Source organism: Rhinolophus hipposideros (genome assembly GCF_964194185.1).
Source record: "Rhinolophus hipposideros genome assembly, chromosome: 4".
In the NCBI taxonomy this organism is placed as follows: domain Eukaryota; kingdom Metazoa; phylum Chordata; class Mammalia; order Chiroptera; family Rhinolophidae; genus Rhinolophus; species Rhinolophus hipposideros.
The window spans coordinates 62,382,559-62,406,559 of record NC_138050.1 but is presented as its reverse complement, the minus strand read 5'-3'; the positions used below and the strand labels follow the sequence as shown (position 1 = coordinate 62,406,559).

Below are 24,001 nucleotides of genomic sequence, written 5' to 3'. Positions count from 1 at the left end.
CACGGCCCACACATACACTCACCTCTGTGCACGTACGGCCATGCACACGATGTCACTCCAACAGGAAAAGAGACCGAAACTTGCAGGAGCATCATCAGCGCAAGTTTCTATTTCACTAGGACCCCTTTGCTCCACGAGTTCTAGGGTGTGCCCACGTCTTCCTTTGCAAAGAAATGTCAGCCCTACCTTTGGTTCACCTACTCCCGTTTGTCTCTCCCACCTCTTTTCCACTCGCTCTTACAGAGGTCCTGTTTGTTCTGTGCATTCACAGAATGCGCCGCCGCGTCCAATGCTCGGAACCCGTCGGTGCAGGCACCTCTGGTAACTGTCTCTTTGAGAATTTAGGCCGGTTCCTCCCCATTTGTCCTGCCTGTCCTGCTCTCACGCAGGAGTTTACCAAACTTCTTATCGCCACCAAGTCCGCCTCCATCGGCGAGTACTGTTTGGAGCACCGGTTCTGTAACAGGGGTTGGCGGGCTGCGGGCAGCGTGGGGAGGAGACTTCAACGTGTTTCAGGGAAATAGAGACAAAGCAACAGGCCCGCGGGGCCGGGCAGGCGGGGCGTTCCGCGGCGCCCCAGAGAAGCTCTGGATGGAAATTTGGGGAAGGAACGTGAGCCTCGGGATCCCTCTCCCAGCAACCACCCAGCCGGCCGGCTGAAAACCTGGAAAGTGGATTTCCTCTGCGCTCCCTCCCGGAAACTCCTGCGGGCGCCGGCGGCCGCTCTCACTGAGCATGTGCAGGCGGCGTTGCGCATGCTCCGTCGAGGTCCGGTTCGGTGTCTGTTGCGGGACCAGCGGTGTGTCCTAACGCAAGCGGAACTGTCCGGCGCGGGGCTGGCCTCCCTCGGCTTGGGCGGCCTCGTCGTGTCCGATCCTCCCCGTCCCTCGTCCCCTCTTCACCCCCTCGGCTGGTTTGCCCTTTCCCGGAAACAGCCGTCATGAGCGCGAGGCAGCCGGCGTTGTTTCCACCTCGGTGGCCGCGGGTGTTGCTGCTGTCGCTGCTGCTGCTGGGGGCGGCCCCGGGCCCGCGTCGGGGCGCCGCTTTCTATTTGCCTGGCCTGGCGCCGGTTAACTTCTGCGAAGAAGGGAAAAAGAGCGATGAGTGCAAGGTGGGTGAGGCCTGCTGGACCCCGGGGTGCCCCTTAGGAAGGGGAAACCCCCTCGGCCGGGCGCTGGGGTCCGAGGGCAAGGGGGCGTAGCCGCGAGTGGGGCCGAGGGTGCACGGCCGCGCCTGGGCCGGGCTCTGGGACGGCCCTTGGGGAGCCCTGGGTTCTTAGGGCGCGGCGGGCCTCGCCGGGGCTCGCCTCCCGCGGGCGGTGTGGGCAGGCGCGGGCTTCGCGGGGCTGGAAGCGCGCGTGTGGCGGGCGGGCGGGCGGCGTCCCGCACTCCGAGTGTGTGGACCCGTAGGTCTTCCAGTCGCTTTCTTTTCCTGCTTCCTTGTTTTACCCTCCTTCCCGGAACTCCTGGTGGGTTGGGAGAGCTTGTTTCCAGGACTTGGGTATTGTGAGTTCACGTTTAGCAGTTCCTTACTCGTCTGTGAAATGTAACACCCAGAGCCGCCTTGACAGTCGTGTAAGGGCTTGAAACAGTTAGATTGCTAGCTTCCAAGTGTTAAAAAGAATTTTTAGTGGACAAAAAAATAGATAGAAGATCCCACTGTTTTGTTTCTCTGAGCTTGTTTTTAAACACTTGGAGGAAATGGCATTCTCTTCCCAGAGCAAGTCTTGAAGACGTTGCTCTCTTAGGACCTTCACACTCGAGGTTTTCAGTTTAACTGCTGGTACAAGAGACATAAGTAACCTGTTTTTAGGTTATTCGGCGTAGGACATGGTGATACCCTGTAATACACACACAATTATCCTAAGTTGGTGAAACTTAACATTTGGGGCTTGAGGATCTCTTTGAAACCATTCATAATTTTAACAATTCAAGGAATCGTTCAGCACACTCTTACAATCTATAAATAGGTTTGTTTACTAAGTTTGATTTTTGTTTTAAAGCTGGTGTTTATATCATATCTGCCAGCTTTATGTAGCCCTTAATGTTGAGCTTATTTTAGGGCATTAAAGAAGCTATTACATTTTTCATAGCATTTTACAGTTTCTGTTTAAACACTTGGATCTCTAAACATGTCTAAGGATCTTGAAGGTTTACTCAGGTCAGTAGCGCTGGAAACTGTAACTCTCATACCCTGCAGTGCAAGCAGTTTTCAGTCCTGACTGAAAGCATGTAGTGCTTCCAGGTGGAAGGGGCAGCTAGTGTCGCAAGCTCACTGGTTTTTCCATTAAATATTTTAGTAACCGGCCTTTAAAACCTAGATTTTGGTCTTTAAATATAACAGCAATCGTGTATTGTATTCCTAAGTGCTGTTAGAGACACAGAAAAAAAATGTATCCCTGTCTTCTAGGAACCTCAAAGTAGAGAACATGAGTTTATGAACAGATTATTGAAATCTGATATGTTATAAAAGATGCATGTCCAAAGTGCTCTAAAACACAAATGAGGAAACATCTGTGGATTGGAGTCTTCAGGGAAAGCTACAGCAAGGAAGTGACATTTGAGAAGAACTTCAGAAAATATTATGAGAGAAATTTACAGATGTTCGCCAGTTCCATGATTTTTGTTTTCTCAACAGGTTTTTCTTTAAGTAGTACTTTTCAGTTACTTTTCGGTTAATTTCAGAGGGTCCTTTTGGATTTTTAATTTTCAAAGGTGTATCATTTCTCCGAAATGTTTGGATTTCATCTTTGTTGCCAGTTGCTTTCACATCTTGGTCAATGGAAACAACTCTTTGATGAGAAAAAAGATGTACTTTTAGCAGTTTTCGTTTTTTCCTACAATTTTTGTTTTTTCCTACAATTTGACTAACTGGTGTAGGGAGTTTGAAGTAAATGTTAATATGTATTCTCTTGGCCTCTCAAAGGAGGAAAACAGTAAACAGTTTAAAAACAGTTTAAAATTTCGTGCTTCAATCAGGGTTTTAACAATTTTTTTCCTCACCCATTCCATATCTGTTAAGAAGGACAGTCTTGTGTACACTATTCAGAAAAGCTGAAGGGACTTATTTTAAAAGTTAGAAATGGGAGTTGTGAAATGGGAATAATCATTTCTAGAAGATGCTGTTGGAGTAGGGAATCAGGAGTTGGATGAATTGGGCAGATCATTGATAGTTTCCATCAGTTTTTCCATCTGTAAATAGGGATAAACATATTTGCTTATTATATTTTAAAGATATTTTGCATTTCTTAGCGGAAAAGTACAGTATTTATCATCATTGTGATATTATAAAATATAAGTGTAGAGATGAAATGAGTATGGATATCTTCAGCATAATTTATGTATTCAGTGTAATTTATGTATTGTAACGTGCATGTCCTGCATTTAGCTCAAAATATTTTACGTTCAATTCACTGGCAGAGGGACAAAGTTCAGTGAACATAAAATTATATTAATATTGCTCTGATTTCCATTTATGATCTTTATTAGCCTTTATAAGTGCTGTGACTATGTTCTGTGAGTTAACTTTTGTTCTTTTAACTTGCTATCATTACATGTACATTTGAATATCAACGTGGTGCACATTCTCATTGGTTTTTATTGGCTATAGTATATAGCATTTGGATTGATCCCAATTTTTCTCTATTATAAATAGCTCTGCTAGAATGTATTTAGCAGGAATTACTTGCATATTCCCAAATATAAAATTACTAGCTCAAAGGCAAGAAGCTTTAGTTAATATTGCCAGGGTTCTTTCAAGAAAGATAGGTTTTATTTACAACGCCATTAGCTAAATGATTCCGTGTCTCCACAGTATTTTATAACTTTTATTTATCGATTTAATAGTTAAGTGATGGTTCGTAAGACATTTTTTAATGCTGCATTACTTTCACTGCTATTGAGGTTTCTCTGTCTTTTAATTTTTTTCCTTTTATTTGCCTTATTAGTTTTTGAAACAATAATAATAAAGGATTGAACCATAGTATTCCTTTCCTCTAGAATCCATTTTACTTTCTTTTTTAAAATTTTTATTTATTTATTTATTTTCATTTTACTTTCTTAAAATCAAGGAACAATAAGTTGACTGCAATAAGTAGGATAAAGCTCTGATTAGTTGGGAATAGATCTTCACAGGGTAAAATGTGCAGTTCTGATCTATTTTGTAAAAGTTTTGGCAATTTCAGTTAGTTACCACATGCTGTTTAGCTTTAGATTGAGTGTTCAGAGTGCTGAGTGGCATTCTGATAGCTAATAGCTGAAGATTAGTGAGCAGTTTACCCTGGCTGCTTTTAAATTTCAAGTAATTACTGGTTTGTCAACATGAATTCAAACTTAACAACTAAACTCTATAAAACATCTGCCACTCTTTAATTGTTTGATGTATATAGATCATGTTCTTAGATGAAAGAGTAAGGTTTTCCTTTGCAGTAAAATAAATTAGTTTAACAACTTTTTGACAAAAGGGAAACAATCAGAATCATACTTAACTTTCTTGGCATTTATTTTTAGAAGCTTTTAATAAATGGTGTGTCTGTTATTTGGGGAGCAGTTTCCTATAAATATAGAATAAGTCAAATTTAAGAAAACGGTTCTAAAAGTTGCTCTGAACAGACACAAGTATGAATGTATATCTACCTGTTTTCATTTTACCATAGAAATAGTTTGAAGATTTTGAAATATCTAAAGAAAAAATATAATTTACACGTGTACTTATCAATATAATTGACATATATATTTATGGATTGATACTTAGTGTCACATTCTCATAGTTTTCTCTAGAATAATAGAGCATTGATTCTTAGCTTCTGGAAACTAGTCAGTGGTGTGTGGGTTACTGATATTATTTCAAATACGAAATCTGGCGTTAGAAAGAATGAGTTTGTGATAAATTCATATTCCAACTGTTGTTCTTCCTTTTAGTGAAAAAGTACATGGAGCTGAGTTAGAAAGTTTGCTTTCAGAAATAAAAATTTTGAATAAAATTATTTTAAAACTTATTCTTCATACTGGTGATCTGAGTGCTAGAATTGGGAAAGCAAGCAAGGTTGATATGGATAAAATAGTGTCCCGCTGCCTTTGGCTCTGCACAGAAGGAAGCCCTTCCAAAGGTGTAGACTTGAACATCGGAAACATAACCACAGACCCCACACCCTCCCCGCACTCATGCAGATGCAAGTGAGTTCCAGAGACTGGCCGGTACTATTAGCCTTAAGAACCCAGTTCCTATTCTTTGCAGTTTTCTGTCTGTCATCTCAGTAAGTGTTACAGTTAATTGTAGCTGTTTTAAATGTGTTCTACAAGGTGATTCTCTATTGCCATTAAAATTAAGTATCCATGAAAGCCTTTGGAGGAAATTTGTAAATATGTTTTTCTTTGCTCTTCTTAGTCTCAACTTTCAAACCTATTTATTGCTTTTTGCTATTATTATATATCTGGCACACACAAAGTAACACAACTGTAGTCTTTATTATTATTAATGATAATTATATCATTAATCCTGAGAACAAACCTGTGATTTTTAGTTGGGAAAACTGAAGTTGGGTAAGACATAGTAACCCTTTGAAGAGTACCTAGCCTGTACGTAGTGAATCCAAGGTGCAAACCCAGGAGTGTCTGAATCCCAAGGCTGGGCTCATCCCATGGGGATACTGCTGTAAGTTCCACGCTGAGCCCTCTACTTGTTCTCCTGCTTTACTCTCGAAATCCCTGGCTGCTCATAATCCGGGACTTCCACAAGCAATACAGTTATCAACAAAAAGCTTTTTGCCTGTGTAATCGATTTTTAAGTAGTCAGATTTTATATTCTTTTCTTTGATATAGTCTAAAATTAAAATTTTATTTTTCACTGGGATGGGGAGAGGAAGAATCTTAGCATCTAGGAGATTAGTTTGTGGGCATTGCTGGTCAAATAACTCGAAGCTCATGAACGTCCATTTGTGTGTACCAGCATTTTTACTATGTCTGCGTTAAGATGTCCCTTCTTCAGAATTTTTGCCTCTGTGGATTTCTCCAGTATTTAACAGTTAAAGCTTTCATAGTTGTTCTTTTTTGTGGCTCTGCCTTGGTATCTCAGACCCTTTTGTCACTTGTCATTTGCCTTGATCCTTGTACAGAGTCACATTTCTTCACAGATTTCTTTCTGCCTTGAAAACCAAAAGTAGGTATGGGGAGAGACAGATGGCATGGCAGTCAAGGTAGTATAATAAAAGCGGAAACAAAGGAATGAGGAAATAGGAAAAACGTAGCCCTGTGACATGGCTCATGTACTTAAAGCAATAAAACAGAGTGTAGTTGTGACCAAAGCTGGGGATCAGATGTAAAATGGGTGGATTAGGACTAGAAATAAAATTGTACACTTGGGAGGAGAGGATTTAGAAAGGAGACCATAGAAATTTAAACCATTTCCATTAAAAATTTCTTATGGTGGATTGTAATCAGTCTTTTTGTATAAGTCTTTCTTTAGAATTTATAGTCTTGCTTTAAGATATATCTGTAACTTCCATAAAACATTTAATGTTGCAACAGCTTTTCATGCTTGTAATAACTTTGGGACATTTTGAAAGTGGGGATGTGAAGAAACTAACCTTCAAGGCACTTTCAAGTTATGTCAGTGATATTTTGGGGTTGGCTGTCTGTATTTAAGGTAGATTTCCAGAAGGAGATGCACTTAATTAACTTTTGGGTGGGGAATAAAGATGTTTAGAGTGGAAAGTGACCTTAAAATTAATCAAATACTATCAGTCCTCTTTTAGCACATTGCTATTTTAATGATAAGAAAATTAAATCCCACAGGTTTAGTAGGTACCCCAAGAGCTTATAAACAGCTTTGTCACTTTTTTCCGTCATCTGAATTATAAATTCTTTGAAGACAAGTGTTGATGTGTTTTGTATTATATCACTCACAGTGTCTAGTGTGGGCATTAAATAAATATGATAATTGAATGAGTTTCTCCTGGTTTTTCAGCCTTTGTTGTTGTTATTGTTCTTCAGTTTTCACATACATTGCAAATTCTACAGTTTTCCCCTACTTAATACTTCTTTTGAAGTCGTCTTCCCTGCTTCTTGAACATTTTTGCCACTCTGAATTTTACTCTTTTATCTTTATTTCTTACTGCTTTGATTTGGCTTCTGTCACTTCCTAAGACTAAAGTGTGCTCTCAATTTTAAAGCCTTTTCTTTTTCCAACTCTTAACTGTGACAATTTTCAAAATTCAAAACAGTTGAAAGAATAGTATAATTATCACCCATATATCCACCAAGACCCCTAGAGCCAACAGTTGTTTGTATTTTTCCCTATTTTTTTTATCTGTGTATGTACTCGTATTTCTGTTTTTTAGAGGTGAGTGTCATGATGTCTAGTGTACTTTTGCCCTTCATCAAAACCACATAAACTCATTAGCAGTCGCATTTTCTTTCTCCTTTCAATTTTTAATATTTGTTCTACTGCCATATTACTACCAGTATCTCATTCTTATAATACTTTTGAAAATTTCCTTATTTCACTAGAGGATCGGTATTTAAAATTGAGTATTGTAAATGTAGCATACTTACAAATGTTGTAAATTGCTCTATTCTATGTTAAATGTATCGTTAATTTTAATTTACACTTAGCATGTTTTAAGTGATATGATTCTTAAATTTTTAGATTTTCACAAATTTAAAAAAGGAAGAATGAGTGAAGTGCTACAGAAATAGCCAAGATGAACTGACTCTCCACAGTGTGTTTTGATTAGTTCACTGAACATCAGGAAAAGGTCCATAATTTAGTGGTGATATCAATGATAAACTAACTTTCCTATAAAAGTGAATGTGAAAAGTGTCAGAAGAGATAAGAAGGGAGAAAAGTGGAAGACTGAGAACAGCAGAAATTAAAAGTGATGGTAGCAATAGTTGAATTTACTTTTTTTGAAGCAGCAGTCCAGTTTTTTAACTTGTTTCTTTGTCTTAAAGTAGAGCAAGTAATCCCTAGCTCATAGGTTGTTATGAGAATTGTGCTTGATAATTATTATCTTCTCCTTCCCTAGACGAATAGCTAAGAAGGGAGTAATGAACAGGCATAAACAGTAGATCAGAAGGCTTACTGTCTTAGTGCCCTTTAATGGAAGGGGAAGAGGGAGCGCGCTGCTCACAGAACCCTCAAGGTTATTCTTGTACTAATACATATTCAGATTCAGGAATGTCCAATTTCTCTAAAATAATAGATAATAATAGCTACGTTTATTTAGTCATTTAACTTAACAGCCATTGCCTACCTACTGTGGACCAGCTTCTGTGTTTTCTGTTTTATTATCTTACTCATTCCTCACATTCAAAATTATTACTTGTCTAAGAGTTCGTCTTTATCAAGAGTAGACCTAGTATTTGTTATGAACCCAGCAGTTTGATCAGTGCTGTCTCCACCCTGGAGGCACATTCCCTATTTCCGTGCTGTGTGTGAAAATGCATTTTGTTTTAGGTGAAAGGTTTGTAACAATTATTTCTTGGGGTTTTCAGTTTTGGATAATTCTGTGGAGAGCCCTTGATATTTGTGGATATCCTTATAAAGCACAAAGTAAGGCCAAAATGTATGTTTGTTTTGTGGCGTTGCTACTATGAGTAGAATTTGAAGTTGCTTCACCAGATCAGGAAAAGTTGTTATATAAGGTAAATTTCAGGGGGATTTGATACTGGATAAAATGCCAAGAAGATGGCTAAAAACTAATAATGTGCAAGTAAGAAAACGGAGGGAAAAGGTGTTACGAATCTTTGGGCTATTGACTAAAATGGAGTTAAGTGTGGTATGATCAGTTAAAATGATACTAAATTATATAAACAAAAGACTATGGTTTTTGGAAGAGAAATTTTCCTGGCATATAGAGTTATTCAAAGGCTTACAGTAGACCTAGAGGGAACCGGTGAGTTTAACTTCTGACATTTTGGCAATATCGTTTTTTAGTTAAATTGGAATTTAAAGTGGTGTTGGTTAGCTTAAGGTCAGAGTGGGTTAAAGAATAGATCCATGGGGAATAGTAAAAGTGAAGACAGACTTCCAGGAGAGGTGCTTGAGGCTAATTTGGATCTTAAATTTCGCAGAATGAACGTGAAATGTTTCATATATTAGGTTGGTACAAAGGTAATTGCAGTTTAAAAGGTTAAAAATAATTGCAAAAATCGCTATTACTTTTGCACCAACCTATACATAATAGTATTAAGCTCCCATGTGTAACACAAAGTAAAGCCAAGGGAATATATTTTCAGAAGCTCTCTTAAAGTTATATGAGAGAGCAAAAAGTAATAAGTTAATTTGGTCATAGACAAGTTAAGAAAGTATATTTGAAAAAGAAAAAACAATTATATTTTTGAGATGATGAGCTTGAAGCTCATCATCAGTTACAGAACAGGAAAGAGATGAAGCGTGTCATTGAATTATGCTTATGGCCAGAAAAGCTAATGAAAAGTAACAGTATCATGCTGTATGAAACTTGATGTCTAAACCTTGAATTTTGCCTGTAATTCTCCATGACATACTTTTTAAAAAAGATATGAGTGTAGGGCAAGGTCCTGAGAAAAGCAGCTTGGCGTGATCAAGGAGACAGGCGATTCGAAAGATTAAGACCTTTCCGTTTTGAAAGATTAAGACTCAGAGGAGATATGAGAGAAGTCAAAAAAATGAGAATAGGGTTTTCTCTCTTGGTCTTATAATCCTGTAGCCGAAAAATGTACCATGAAACTTCAGAGAGAACATCACAGGCTGAGCAAAAATTCTTGCCTCATCCATTGGGTTGAAATGGAAGAAACTTTTACCTTGAATTTATATGCCCTTGAACAGTGTCCTAAAATTTTTTGCATAGCATCTGCTCTTTGAATCCTGTGCCCTGTTTTAGGTTCTCTAAGAACCTAAAGAACTTTTAGAAACTTTAAAAAACATTGACTTTAGAGAACATTGAAAAATACCTAGAAAACCGAGCTCGGGGATGAACTAGAAATCAAACCCAGCTTGCTGCCTGATTTTGTAGGGTCCTTGAGCTAAGACTTGTTTACATTTTTAAGTGACTGGAAAAAAAGTTCAAAGAAGAATAATATTTAGTGGTGATTGAAAATCAAATTTCAGTGCCCATAACTAAAGTTTTATTGGGCTGCACTTGTGCTCATTCTTGTGTACCATCTATGGCTGCTTTTGCACTGCAGCGGCAAAGCCTAAAATATTTACTCCCTGGCCCTTTAAGAAAAAGTTTGCTGACCCCTGGAATAGAGTAACAAACAACATTAGAGTTATTTTTCCAGGTAAAGAAAAGATTGTAGTGACTAGAGTGAAAATGTTAAGTGTATGAAGAGGGTATATAAATGGTACTAAGCAGCATTTTATTATTTTCTGTTAACGGTGCTAATAGCGAAGCCATTAGCCTCTTGTGACTATTGAAATATAATTTAAATTAAATAAAAATTTAAATGCAATTATTCAACCACACTAACTACCCAGTTGCCGTGTGTGGCTGGTGGCTACTATATTTGACAGTGCAGATAATGCATATTTCCATCATTGCTTAACGTTCTGACATCGCTGCATAATAGTAAGTACTTAAGTAGTACTTTGTGCTATGGAATTGTTCTTGAATCTTCTCAAAAACCACATGAAGCAGGGATTAGTATTACCTCCATTCTATTAAGTTGGTGTAAATGTAATTGCGGTTAAAATAAAAGGTTAAAATAAAAGGTTAAAAATAATTGCAAAAATCGTAATTAGTTTTGCACCAACCTAATGAAAAAACCAAGACACAGCAAAGTGAAGCAACTTGCCCAGGATTTACAGCTAGTAACTGTCTGAGTCAGGATTTAAACCCAGGCAGCATAGCTCAGAGTCCCTGGTCTTAATCACTTTGTACTGAACAAAGTTGAGAGTCATAAATATGCTTAATTGTAGCACATGGGATTTACCTTATGTGCTGAAAATGGGCTGTACAGATTTTGAAACTCAAAACCTAGAAATCTGTGTTGAATATAATAGCGACATTTCTTACTAGAAAGAAATCTAGAGATGTGAAGTGGATTAGCTTAGAGGAACCTTACAGTCTTCATTAAGATATATTAAAAAGAGTGTTTGGAGTCTGATGTGTCTTCATAGCAGTGAAAATTATAAGTAGTGAACATTATTTTGGCAGAGTAAGCCATCAAGTCGAATTTTGCCTTCACAGCTGTTATACATATATGTGTATTTAAGCAGGCTGTAATGCTTAAATGTCATATCCCATTATCTTTTTAGTTAAGGTGATCAATAACGTAGTCTTGAGTGTTTTGTGCAAGGAGATACAGTTTTTTTGTGTTTGAGATAGTGTTGCCATTGAGTTGTCATTTCATTTGAGTAGAATTTTAGGGTTTGCATATGGTACTGTTTTCAGTACTACATACAAAAGCTAGTGTCTTTTCTTCCATCTTATAACATGAATATTGGATGATCATTTTAGAAGATAAGCAGTGTAGTTTAGGCCATTTCCAGTTCTGAATGTCATTACATTTATTTGATTTTGTTTATTTAAAAAGTATTTTATAAGTGTTAACTCATCAGTGCCCCATGAGGAAAATACTGTTGTCCCCATTTTGCTGATAAGGAAACAGAAGCACCCATGAAGAAACTGAGATATTAAATAACTTGACCAAAGTCACGCAAGTAATAAGTAGTAGAACTGGGATTTGAACCCAGGCGAACTGGCCTCAGAGTCTCTACTTTTGCCTGCTACGTTTTGCTGCTTTTCCAATGGCAGTGTATTATTAGTTTGTTGTACATCAAGCATGTTGTCTTGCTTTTGGGATACTAACAAGTACACAGGACTGCTGACAGCATTAGTGAATGAGATCAAAATGACAAATGTAGCTTTATGCCATTCCATGGAGTCTTAACGATCACAGACTCCAGAGGCAGCCATAGCAAGCTAACTGTATACAAATAACTTGTTCCCATGTAAACAGCTCCTATTTAGTTGTTTTTCATTAGCACCAAAACGTACTTCAGGGCACACCAATTACTTACTGGCTTCTGCACCTAAAGAATTCTGTCATGAATAGCAGTGAGCCCTATGGAGAGAATAGGTTATGTGTTTTAGGTCCTATGGAACTTCATTTACACCTTGGAGAAATTTTAGGAGCTTCAGCGGGAAGGTGCAGCTTTACATTAGCCCATATATCCTAGGAAATTGTTGAACTTGATCTGGTCTCGTGAATTTCTTCGCTGTTACTATCCTGTAGTTCAGCATTCCCAAACTGTTCAAATCAGTCCTCCAAAGTTAGAGCATGTTGTCATTGCTGTCTCCTGTCTGCTTAAGAGTGGTACACAGTGCATGGGACTATATTTCTAGTACAGTTGATCTAGAAATTTCTTACCTAAATTGGGAGCGTTTCTTGATTGCTGTGAGAATGCTTTAAAAAATTATTGAAAAAATAAAAATTATTTTGTGCTGCAGAATGAAATACTGAGTTTAAAAACCAGGATTTTAAAAACAGCATCTACATTGATGTGATGAATTATTTATTTAAAATACCTTCTTTAATTTTTTAGAAAATTTAGAACTTAACAGACGTTTAGAAAATACTGGAGACATTTGCATCTCTGACAGTTATTTTGGTGTAATTTAAGTGCATATAAATCACACTCAGTGAATGGATTTGTAAAACAATTGTTTAAAGTAGATTAGATATCATGAAATTTCACGTTTCAAACATGTCAAATTCTTTTTCAATTCTAAGCATGACTTAAGGTTTGATCTTCAGTTGTTTATCTTCTAATTCTGTTTCCTTATTTTCAGTCTGAAATAGAACTGTTCGTGAACAGGCTTGACTCAGTGGAATCTGTTCTTCCTTATGAATACACAGCGTAAGTTTTCAGATCAGTTTTTATATAAAATTTTGTGACTCATTAGGATTTTGTACATTTAGAACTTTATTTTTTCCACAGTTGTGGATAAATTCACATGCATTAAAAAATGTACAGGGCTTGAAAACATTTTTAAATGGGTATTTTTTATTATTAAAATGTGAAATGTGATCTTTTTATGTCACTTTGCAGTACAACAGAAGCACCAAGTGAAAGAATGGATTTCCTTTTTCATCTGACTGGACAAAACGCCATTTTGTTTTCTTTAAATTTTTTAATAATAGAAAACCCCACAAATTTTTAAACAAAATCCTTACGTCCCACATAATCGCTTCCCACAAATAATTACTTTAATGTCTGCTCCACATTTTTTCTCTGCATACGCTAATGTACATAACCACATTTATATGTTTTTGTTTTAAACAAAAGTAGGTTCAGACTATTATATTTGATTTGCATCTTGTTTTTCTCACTTTGTCTGTTATGGGCATCTTTCCATGATAATACACAACTACCTCAGTCTTTTTAGTAGTAGTTTATTATTCCTTTGTAGAGATTGGTTAGAGTCCATGTGTGATTTGTTTCACTATTTATGAACATTTGATTATATCCATCTTTTGATTTTATAAAAATGCTGTGTGAATATCCATTATTCATTTGACCATTGTGTACCATATTGGGTGTAAAACATAGTTCTTAAATTTTAGTTGGCTTCTAAATTTCTCTGGTAACTAAGAGTTTTGAAAGAAAATATGTTTACTGTAGGAAAAAGGCACACACAAAAAAGTCACACTGTCCTATAAGAATTTATATGCCTAAATATGTATGAGGAGAGAATACAAAATTCATAAATGGATGAAACATAATTTATATAACTGTTGGAGACTGAATACTTTTCTGGGTTTTGTTTTATTATATAAACAAACATTTCTTCTTAAGTCTTTGTGGATATCCCTGGGAAAATTCAATGGATCTTTTACAAGCAGTAGGTAGTTTTCATTTGGGCCTTCCCAGCCCTACGTTTTTTTAATCACCCGAGATTCATCTTTCTCTAGGAATCTAATTCATCTGCAGCCGTCACTGTGCTAGTCTCAAGTACTCCCATATCATTCCAAGGTGAACACAGAACTGTCCTTTAATTTTCTGCCATGGAGTTGAAAGTAGGCTGTCATTGTTAAAACTTTGTTAAAATCAGGTTAGTAACACAAGGAAATAACGACACAGAGCTAAGCTTACAGCTGCCTGGTTCTATTCTCAGAGGATCTGTCTAGCCTTGCTTCTCATTTTGGGATGTGTTGGCCAGTGTGTCATGATGAGGCAGAAACCCAGGGGATATTGACACATCTTAAAATTTCATTATTAAGTAAAGAGTTGGATTGGAAAGCTATAACAAAAGGAAATAAGTATATAAAATTAAGAGTATTATTTAGAAATCAAAGCATTCTAAGACATAATTTTTAGATGTTTCATGTTTGTTTTTGTTTTGGGGTACATGGAACTGGGAGTATGAATGTATTTCTTACTCATCTAATGGAGCTTCTGGAATGATCAGTACCTAATCTGCCCTCAAGATTGCCTAGGGGTTTGTTATTTCATTACTTCCTTTTGTGTTTAAAAATTTAAATATTCTTTCCCCCAGGTTTGATTTTTGCCAAGCACCTGAAGGAAAACGCCCATCTGAAAATCTTGGTCAGGTATTGTTCGGGGAAAGAATTGAACCTTCACCATATAAGGTTTGTATTCAGTATTATCTGTTATGTAGTTGCTTTCTTTTCTCTTACAGAAAATCCTGAGATAACTTGGTCCTCCTAGCTAAGTAGGAATTCATTTCTCTTCTGAATCCAGGGATATTTTCTTAAAGTTTCAGTTTAGAAGGATCCCTCCCCTTCTCATGCTATGTCATGGATAAGTTTGTCTTAATGAGCATTCATACAACCAGTGTTATAAACGATAGAGTAGTAGCCTACCGACAGTGCTCAGACCCCCGGCCTCACCTTACAGGGACCTGGGAGCCCTGGGTCCTGAGAAGTCGCCCCAGCTGCTCCTCCTCTTTCCCTCCCTCTTTCGGAGCAGTGTCCATAGACTTTCTCTGTTAGCAAATACAGCGCTCCTTGGACTCCCTCCTTGGGTTTCTGGGAAGCTAACCTCTCTGTCTCAACCATTAAGAGTGTATTTGGAACGTCTTTGATATTTTTAGGACATGAGTTAAACCAGTCGAGGCACAATATAAAATACTCTCTTCAATGTGTGTACTTCATCACCACCCAAAATGATTCTGCCTTTTAAGTCTAGTATCTTTTAAGCCCGGTATCCTTCTGCATTGCCCAGTCCCCTGTTCATTTTATATCTGCTCTCCTGCACGAAGAATAATGGTCTCTCCCTTTCAGGAAAATTTAACTAGTTTATAATAATAATGTATCCCCGCATAAAAAAATTAAAGAGCACAAAAGAATATAAAATGAAAACTTAAGTCTCTCTCTGCCTCCCACTCAGTAGCACATCACAGTTTGTCATTAATCTTTCCTGACATTTTCCATGCATTTAAAAGCATATATAAATAAAATTAGATTTATTGTTTTAACATAGTCTGAACTGCATTTTTCCAGCTCTCTATCTTGGCATCTGTCCACGTGAGCCCTCTTTTTAGTGGCTTGACCCCAAGTTCTATTCCCCAGCCTAATAGCTCCCTCTCTTGGTTTCACATCCTTCTCTTCTTTGGCCTGACCGCATGTTACCTGCCTTCCCTACTTTCTCACTCAACATCCTAATCCAGCTCCCTTGGCACTTGATTACATGAAGCATCTGCCCAGCAAATGCCCAAGCCGAGGTTAGGCCCACTAGCCCTCTTACTCCCTCCAGCACGGAACTACACTGTGAAGCAGTGGGAGAAAAGACACATAATTGTGCAAGTATAATCCACTACAAGTTTATAGTTTTCAACCATAAGTGTGTCCTCTTAAAGTATTCTAACTTGAGATTTTCCACCCTGAAGAAACCAATAATTTAAAAAAAAATTTCAATGACAATAGATTTGAAGTCTAATGGGATAAAGTCACTGGGAAAGGAGGAATTCAAATCTATTGTGGTTGAAAATTTATGGACATTGGTAGTGGTGAGTAGGGCAAGCATATTTGTGTGACATCTCCCTGATGTAATATTTTGAATGACTACTTTGGAAGTTACTGCATTCTTTTTATAGCAGTGGCTGGTTTTCAGACATATTTATTAAATTGTACAATTAACTTAAAATGTTCCTAAGGTCTCTCAGCCTCATCTTTCCGTTTATTCCTTGGCCTTGAGAAATAATGGAAGAGGGAAGCGCATTAGTAACACCTGCAGTGACCTTGAGAGACAGCGTGAGTCCCTAGTAGTAAACAACCCTAACAGCAGTAAACAGAGGGAACGCTAGCAAAATATTCAGACCCCAGAGAAGTTTTGTTCCTTTGGGGCAGATTTAAAGGCAAATTACTTCCTTCGTAAGATCCTACTTAAGGTACATTTATTTACGTGTGAAGACTATGCCTTACTCATGCAAAAAGACCCTTCTTTTAGGCCTGTGGCTTTTCAGATATAATTTTGTCCTAAGAGTTGAGGTAAAATAGAAGAAAAGAGGAGTATTTTAAAATGGAGGAAGGTGTGCACCTAATGTTTTCCATGAGTTTCCTAGAATTTTTTTGGGATCAAGATCTGTGCTAAAACAAATTCTTTAATCCATATGCTTAAAGAGACAGAGCAGGCATTTCTTCAGACCAAGGCATAGGAAAACAAACATGATGCTCAGATAATAGATTTTTTTTCCAAGCCAATATTTTGACTTACATTTTTTGCTATTATTCAGTATTGATTTCAGTATTGATTTCTTGTCCTTTATTTTTAAAGAGTTTTGCCTTATTTTAGATCTGCAGTAAAAAACAATGATAACAACAAAACAGAACCCCAAATCTGTTTTGCCATCTTTTATCTATGACTTTAGATGACGTCAGAAAACCAACAGCATGAGACATTGTGTGTGTTATGTGAAGCTGGAGCCACATTTCATAGGGTCATAAAAATCTCATATCAAGTCTAATCTCTCATACTCACTCACTGACTGAGTTCACACACCTGTTGAATGCCTTCCATGTGCCAGGCACGACGCTAGGTGTGGGACACAGCAGTGAACGAGACGGATGTCTCTGCCCGGGTGGACCTTACTTTCTGATGAAGAGGAGGAAACAAAATGATTACTAAAATATATAGTGTATCAATTGCTCATGTAAAAACTATTGAAAATAAATCAGGGAAGGTGGTTGGAGACTTTGTAGATTTAAATAGACGGAGAAAGTCTCACTGAGAAAGGGACATTTAAGCAAAAGCCCCGAAGCAAGGAAGGGGAGTGTGCCATGTGAGTGAGAAGAAAGTGTTCTGGGTAAAGAGAGCAGCAAATGTCAGAGTGCCAAGATGTGAGCTTGCTCGGCATATTCAAGGCACAGAAAAAAGTTGGCTCAACTCGAACAGGTGAGCAGGATAGAGAACAGGAGGAAATGATGGCAAAGAAGTAACAGGACCACATCATATAGTGACTCATAAGCCACTGTAAAGACTTTGGCCTATATAGCTGAGTGAGATGGTTAGTGGAGAATTATGGGTAGGCTTAGATTTTAACAGAATCACCAGGGTTGCTGTGCTGAGAATGGACCGTGGGAGAGTAGGGGAGAAGCTGGGAGATCTGACTCCTTAGGGAGGCTCTTGGAATCATTTGACATAAGTATGGCCTGACAGTGGCTCAGACCATGGGGCTGGGGAGTAGGAGGTGTGAAGTGGTCAGAATCTCAGAAACTGGCTATACTTTGAAGGCGGGGTCACCAAAACTTGCTGAGGGATGGGATGTGGAGTGTGGAAAATCTGTTTTTTAAGATGGGAAAATCTGTGGGAAGAGTAGGTTTGGGAGGAATGGGGAAGAGTTAGTTTGGGATATGGTAAATGTGAGGTGTTTATTAGGCGTCAAGTAAGGGATGTTGAGTTGACAGTTGAATATGTGTGTCTGGAGTTTGGAGGACAGGTTCAGCCCTAGATAGATATACTTGAGAATCATTAGTGTATAGATGATATGTAAAGCCAGGAATTGATGAGACCTTTAAGGGAGTGGGTATAGATAGTGAAGAGAACTCCAAGGACTGAGCCTTGGGACACTTGTTAATAGGTCAGGATGATGAGGAAGAAGACTCCGTAAGGAAACCACCCCTTAGGATTATTGGGAGGATTACATGTGGTGACAAGTAAGTGTGTGTTATTGAGATTAAACGTTATCTTTAGGCTTGCTATTGTCCTTACAATTGAACACACAATTGACTTGCGTAAACCCGGTGAGCACTGGATTGAGGTGGAAGATTTGCCACTTTTGGTGTAACAATGTCTGTTTCTGCTTAATTTGATACTATCTCTCTGATTCCTTCGTGTGTATACTTTTGTTTTTTAATTTCCACTCTTTAAAAGGGAACCTACAAGGTTTATATGAGGTTAAAATTATTAAATAATTGCACAAATATTGCTATAGTTAACAGAAGTAGCAATGCAGCCAGAACCAGACTCTTGGCTGACAGGTGGCAGCAGTGGGCTACACTTGAAACATTCCGCAGCTGATGCACAGAAACTGGCTTAGGGATTTTAATAATGTACAAAAGAATGGACTAGTTAGAAGTGAAACGTATGCAGGTTGGCTTTTTATTTTACCCTGGGTAATGAATTTCAAATTTATTAAGAAGTATATAATTACAGACTACAGATAGTTTAGTAAATTACAGCCTTCAGAACACTAGGGAATATTTTTCATATTAAGACATAAATGGGTTTTGATAAAGTAAACGTACATTACATAATATGTTGTGAATATCATTATTATTATACACATGAAATAAGTCCTAGACTCCAAAATTGCAAGAATCCTTAGTTTTCGAAATTTGGTTTAAAAAAAATAAATCAATTTTTGTTTCAACTTGACTGTTTGTTTCTAATTTATTATTAAATCAGATCCTGAAAATTGACAATACTTCAAATGTGAATAAAAAGAAATTGTATTTACTCTGATTTTAGGCATCTAAATTTGATTATTTGTATCATCACAGTATGTGTTATTCACTGCTGAATCTCCATCATTGGCATGTAAGGGGCACTTAACAAATATCCACCAAATGAACATGGACATAAAAACTTGTCTGCTTGTTACTAGAAAGCCTTTAAATCCATAATTTCCAAAATATTGTCAGGAGACATTACTATGGAGCGACTGCTATTCCATTATGTTCTACATGTGGGATTTTTTTCCTTCAAGGACTCATTTACGTTTAGAAGGTAGGCGGATTGAAATGATCAAAAATAAAAGTAAAAAACTTATCAAAAGAAAAATTGATGACAATTTTTTAAAGAAACAGTAAGATTGAAATTTAAATCTAATTGAGCTATGAGCAATTTAAAAATGTTATCAATATAATGTACTTAAGTAATTAATGAGACCGGTACTTTTACTCTATTTCTGGTATAGGTCTGAAGGAACTGGATATTTTGTTTTAACTTGCTTTCCACTTTATTTTAATACAGTTTACATTTAATAAAAAGGAGACCTGTAAGCTTGTTTGTACAAAAACATACCAGACAGAGAAAGCTGAAGACAAACAAAAGTTAGAATTCTTGAAAAAAAGCATGCTACTGAATTATCAACATCACTGGTAAGACATGAGATTTTGGCTTTTTGGCTTTTTCCTTTTCAAGATGAAACCTGTTTCACTGAATATATCAATAACTTCATAAACTATAAAATACAGCAAATTAATTGATTTCTCTTTTTGTTACTAGTATTAACATGAAGTAGTGACTTTCTTGCCAGAGGATTACTAAGATTGACAGCTTCAAGTATCATCTTTTAACTGTACTTAGATCACTGTAATATCTGGTACTTGTTTTGGTACATAGAGCACTTCTTTTATTCACATATAGTTAACAGGAGCATATTTACGCTTTGGGGAAAGTACCTGAGTCAATCTAGACAAATACTTGTTTATTTTATACTTGTAGGCCATGAGAAATACTATTGGAAAACAAAATTTAGCTTTTGTTTGATATTTGGTAAATAGAATCTACTTCAAATAAATACTTTTTTTTTCATAACCTGGTTTTTATTTTATAAATATGTAACATTAACAAGGTTTTTACCAGTGTGTGATGTAGTCAAAAAGCATTTAAACCGCTTCTATTTCTGCTTCCAAATATTCCAAACATACAATATTCAAACAGAATATTAAAAAAGGGTATCAAAAACCCACCTTTTCAAGTATAACCATTATTATTCTTCTAGATGTTTGCCACCACATGTCCGTATTCTCTTTGGGGGTCATGGTTTACACATGTTGTGCCTCTTCTAAAAAATACAAGGTTCTGGAGGTGAACAGGAAGACTATCTTCGTGTACTTTCTCTTGAATTTTTGTCCTATCAGTGTCTCAAATTGACCGACACCCAGGGAGCTAGGGATAGGAACCATTGACGTCAGTTTGGATCTGACCAGATCCTGTGGCTCAGATACTCTGTGGTTGGAGCCTCATTCCTTCTTTCTCTCTCGATTCCTCTCCCTCTTCCCTTCCATACACATAGAAAAAAAAGTGACAGGCAAGTTTGGGTCACATTCCCTTTCATGAGCTAGTCTGTGGTTAGGGGGATTCGCTCTGATTTGTCAGACCTGGGCAGTATACACTTGAGCCGGATAGAAACAAGTTTTCCATAGCAGGGCTCTGAGAGAAGGAAGGAAACTTGGACACTACGCTTGTGTCCGTTTCTTCCTCATCTGACCCTCAGTGCATAGAGGATCTTGAAAGTTTCCTCCATCTCCTCATTTCTTTGGTTTCTGCTAAGCCCACAGCTTTTTTCCTCTAAGCTCCTGTGAGAATATTACTTAACTGCTGAATTGATGTAACTTGGGATACATTTGTTTATTCATAAGTAATTGAAATTTCCCTTGTTGTATTCTCTTTGCTTTAAATTGTTCTTTATGGCCTTCAAAATCACATTTATAGCTCAGTTCTTACATGCACATATTAACCCCATTCACCTCCATTTTCTCTAACAACTGCTCATTTGTTGATCAAATGAAAGAATGACCTTGAAGGCCTGCTCTTGGTTTTTAGCTATCTCTTCTATCTTTAGCTCTTAGAATACTGTTTAAAGTCTTGCTTGTAAAGGTAATAGAAGCAGCTCTTCTTCAGTAACTTACAGTAAAGTACTTAGAAATATTTTTAACTAATTTATGATGCAGTTAACACAGGTACTATTTTGATGCCAAGATAACAGGGATAAATTAAAATGGTTTACAAAGTTAGAAAGTATTGGGTAGTAAAATTTACTAAACAGTTTATGAGAGATGTATTGATTGAAACTTAAACTATTCTGCCTTAAAAAAAATAAACTGAATGCGTGCTGGTAAACAATGATTTTGTAGTTGAATCTGAAAAGTTCATGATTTCATGTCTGAATCCATTAACAAAAACTCTTAAGCCATATCACAAATATATAATCTGGTAATTCTAGACGGTGGGCTTTAGTCCTTAAATCAGTTGATTAACACATTTGGCAAATGTTGATTCACACTGATGAATTTATTTGAACTATTAGTTGAATATATTTCTGTCCTTGACTTATTTCAGAAAGTTTTTACTGTGTAACTTGATTTTGAGCATAGATGGCAGAGTTAACAGAGATATAATAAAATAGCATGGACCTTGAAAAATCTGAAAGATCTTTAAAAATGTGTTCTTTTATGAAAGTTTGAATGTAGCATGTCTTATTAACCTTTGCACTGAGATATTTTGGGGAGAGCATAATCATTTTCTGAATTAAAAAGCAATACATACATGCCTGTGAAAAAACATAAGCAGTACAGGAAAATATCAAATAAAAAGTAAGAATCTTCTACCACCCTGAGCTTCTTTACTCATGTTCCCTGGAGGTAGCACTATTATTTCTTATGTATGCTTCCAGGTTTTCTATACATATGCAGGTATATGAAAGGATGTGTGCCTTTTAAAAATAACACAGCCAAAATAATTGTACACGTTCTGCAACTTGCTTTTTTCATTTAAGAAAATAACGGGCGTTTTTCCATGTAAAACATAGCTGTAGATCTATCTATATCTTTTCATAGTCATATAGCATTCCATTGTATGAATGAACCATACTTTTTCCCCGTTACATTTTAACCATACTACCTTTTGAATTATTAAAATGACTGAATATTAATGCACCAAGTTATTTTCACTATAGAGAATAGTCAGTTAATTAACTATAATTTTCTTAACCTAAATTGATGAATACTTTTAGTTCTCATTTGGGAATTTAGAACATATTTTGAGAATCTTCTTTGCTTATTCTGTCAGTAACCTAAGTTACTTCTTTGATTTGAGACTGACTAGTGTTTTGATGCCATCACCAAACACTTGAATTCCTTTCAACTATACATGGTTTGTAATTATGCTTCTTGTCCGTGTTTCTAAATCTTTGTGACATTTTATTTATAAAAGTATAAGTCTTTAACTAGATATCAGAGTACTTAAATTTTCTTAGTATCATAGAACCCTGAACTGTAGCTTGGACAGAAAAGGGTCTTTGAAGATATTTTAGCCCAGTGAATTCCAATCCTGGATCCCACCACGCTAGCAAAGGGGAATGATGTGCTATTTTCAACAATTCAAAATCCTAACAGGTAGTGTAAATTTATTCATGTTAAAACTACATGGAATTACCTAAATACCAAGTTTCTTTGCTTTTGGCTGCAATTTTCTGAGTGTATTGTGGCAACATGGGTTATTCCATTCTGATCGGAAATTCTGGGAGTTTAATTGACTTATTAGGAAAATGAGTTATTAATAAATGAAGCTTAATTAATAGAAGTGTTTCAAATGGAGTCCATAGAGGGTAGAGGGAAATAATGGAAAGGAGTTCTTAATGGTAAAAAATTGTGGCCAGTTATTCAACCTTTATTCTTTGAGTCCTCTTCTTATCCTTTCTTTCACTATATCACATTTAAAATATTATATTTAATATTTTTGTGTTATAAATTGAAGTAGCTTCTACTCCCTAACTTAGCAAGGCAGTAATTGAAAATTATACTCCTCAAATTTTCTTACATTTATTTCCAAGGGTTTGTTTTGTTTTTTTAATGCTTCCTATTACCAGGAAAAGGTTATAGAGTCAAGGCATTATATAAATGATAAATTTAAGATGTTTACTTTTAAAAAAACCTAATTGCTCATTATGTAACCAGCACTGTAATTCTTATGTAGTACTTTCTTTGTTATGATAGCATAAAGGTATTATATTTCACATATTACTAGTATATATTCATTGATTGAACTTTATTCTCTAAAATATTAAAACAATTAACTAGTATTTTAGGCCTCCAGAAAATCTGAATTATTTATATAGCATTGCTTTCATGCTTCTAATATTTTATAGTTTTTTTCATGGAAACCACTAGCCTGCTGGTTATAATAATAAGCAACTTACTAGTTAAGGTGATTCTAAAATTTGGTACATTGGGTACTATTAAATAGCATTTAAATGTGATGAGACGTTTTATTAGGTCATTAATGTACATCTTGGGTAACTATAAAATCATAATTTTACTTCCTAAGGCATATATTAATTAACAAATAAAACATGCCCTGGAGTGTAGTCTTATGACTGTAACACAGCTAGTATATTTTTAGTAATTTTTTTTTTATTTGTATCCCGCAGAGTGCTCTGGGCATAGGGGACCACATGCTCGGACTTTAATGTAGTTATAAGGAGCTATAGAACTTTATTTTTTACTTTTATCCTGTTTTGTTTAAAAAAAATCTTTTTCACTATACAACTTGAAATACTTGTTTCTGTAGCTTTATTGTAGTATTTCTTTTACACATAAATTGTATTTAGAGTTTTGATAAATAATACTATAGTTTTTACTTTTTTACTTGTCCTTAAATTGAATGTTTTCCCATATCTTGGAATTATATTCTCCTTTTTTTTGAATTGCTGAGTAATAAAACACATTTGCATCTATACTGTTGCATAAAGTGTTCCCAAAGAACTAGATGTATTGATTTGCACCTATATAGAGCTTTTGAGTGTACTGCTAAAAAATTATATGTAGGT

At 36.4% G+C, this 24,001-nt stretch overlaps 1 protein-coding gene across 1 annotated transcript in view; it reads left to right on the top strand.

Moving 5' to 3' along the window:
* The first annotated feature begins 721 nt into the window (after positions 1-721).
* Positions 722-24,001, top strand: part of TM9SF2 (transmembrane 9 superfamily member 2) — a 52,420-nt gene continuing 29,140 nt past the window's right edge. Inside the window, exons 1-4 of the mRNA XM_081046089.1 lie at positions 722-1,111; positions 12,776-12,843; positions 14,483-14,576; positions 19,420-19,547. Coding sequence (XP_080902215.1) covers positions 941-1,111; positions 12,776-12,843; positions 14,483-14,576; positions 19,420-19,547 — 461 coding nt within the window. The 5' untranslated portion in view covers positions 722-940. The remainder of the gene's footprint in view (positions 1,112-12,775; positions 12,844-14,482; positions 14,577-19,419; positions 19,548-24,001) is intronic.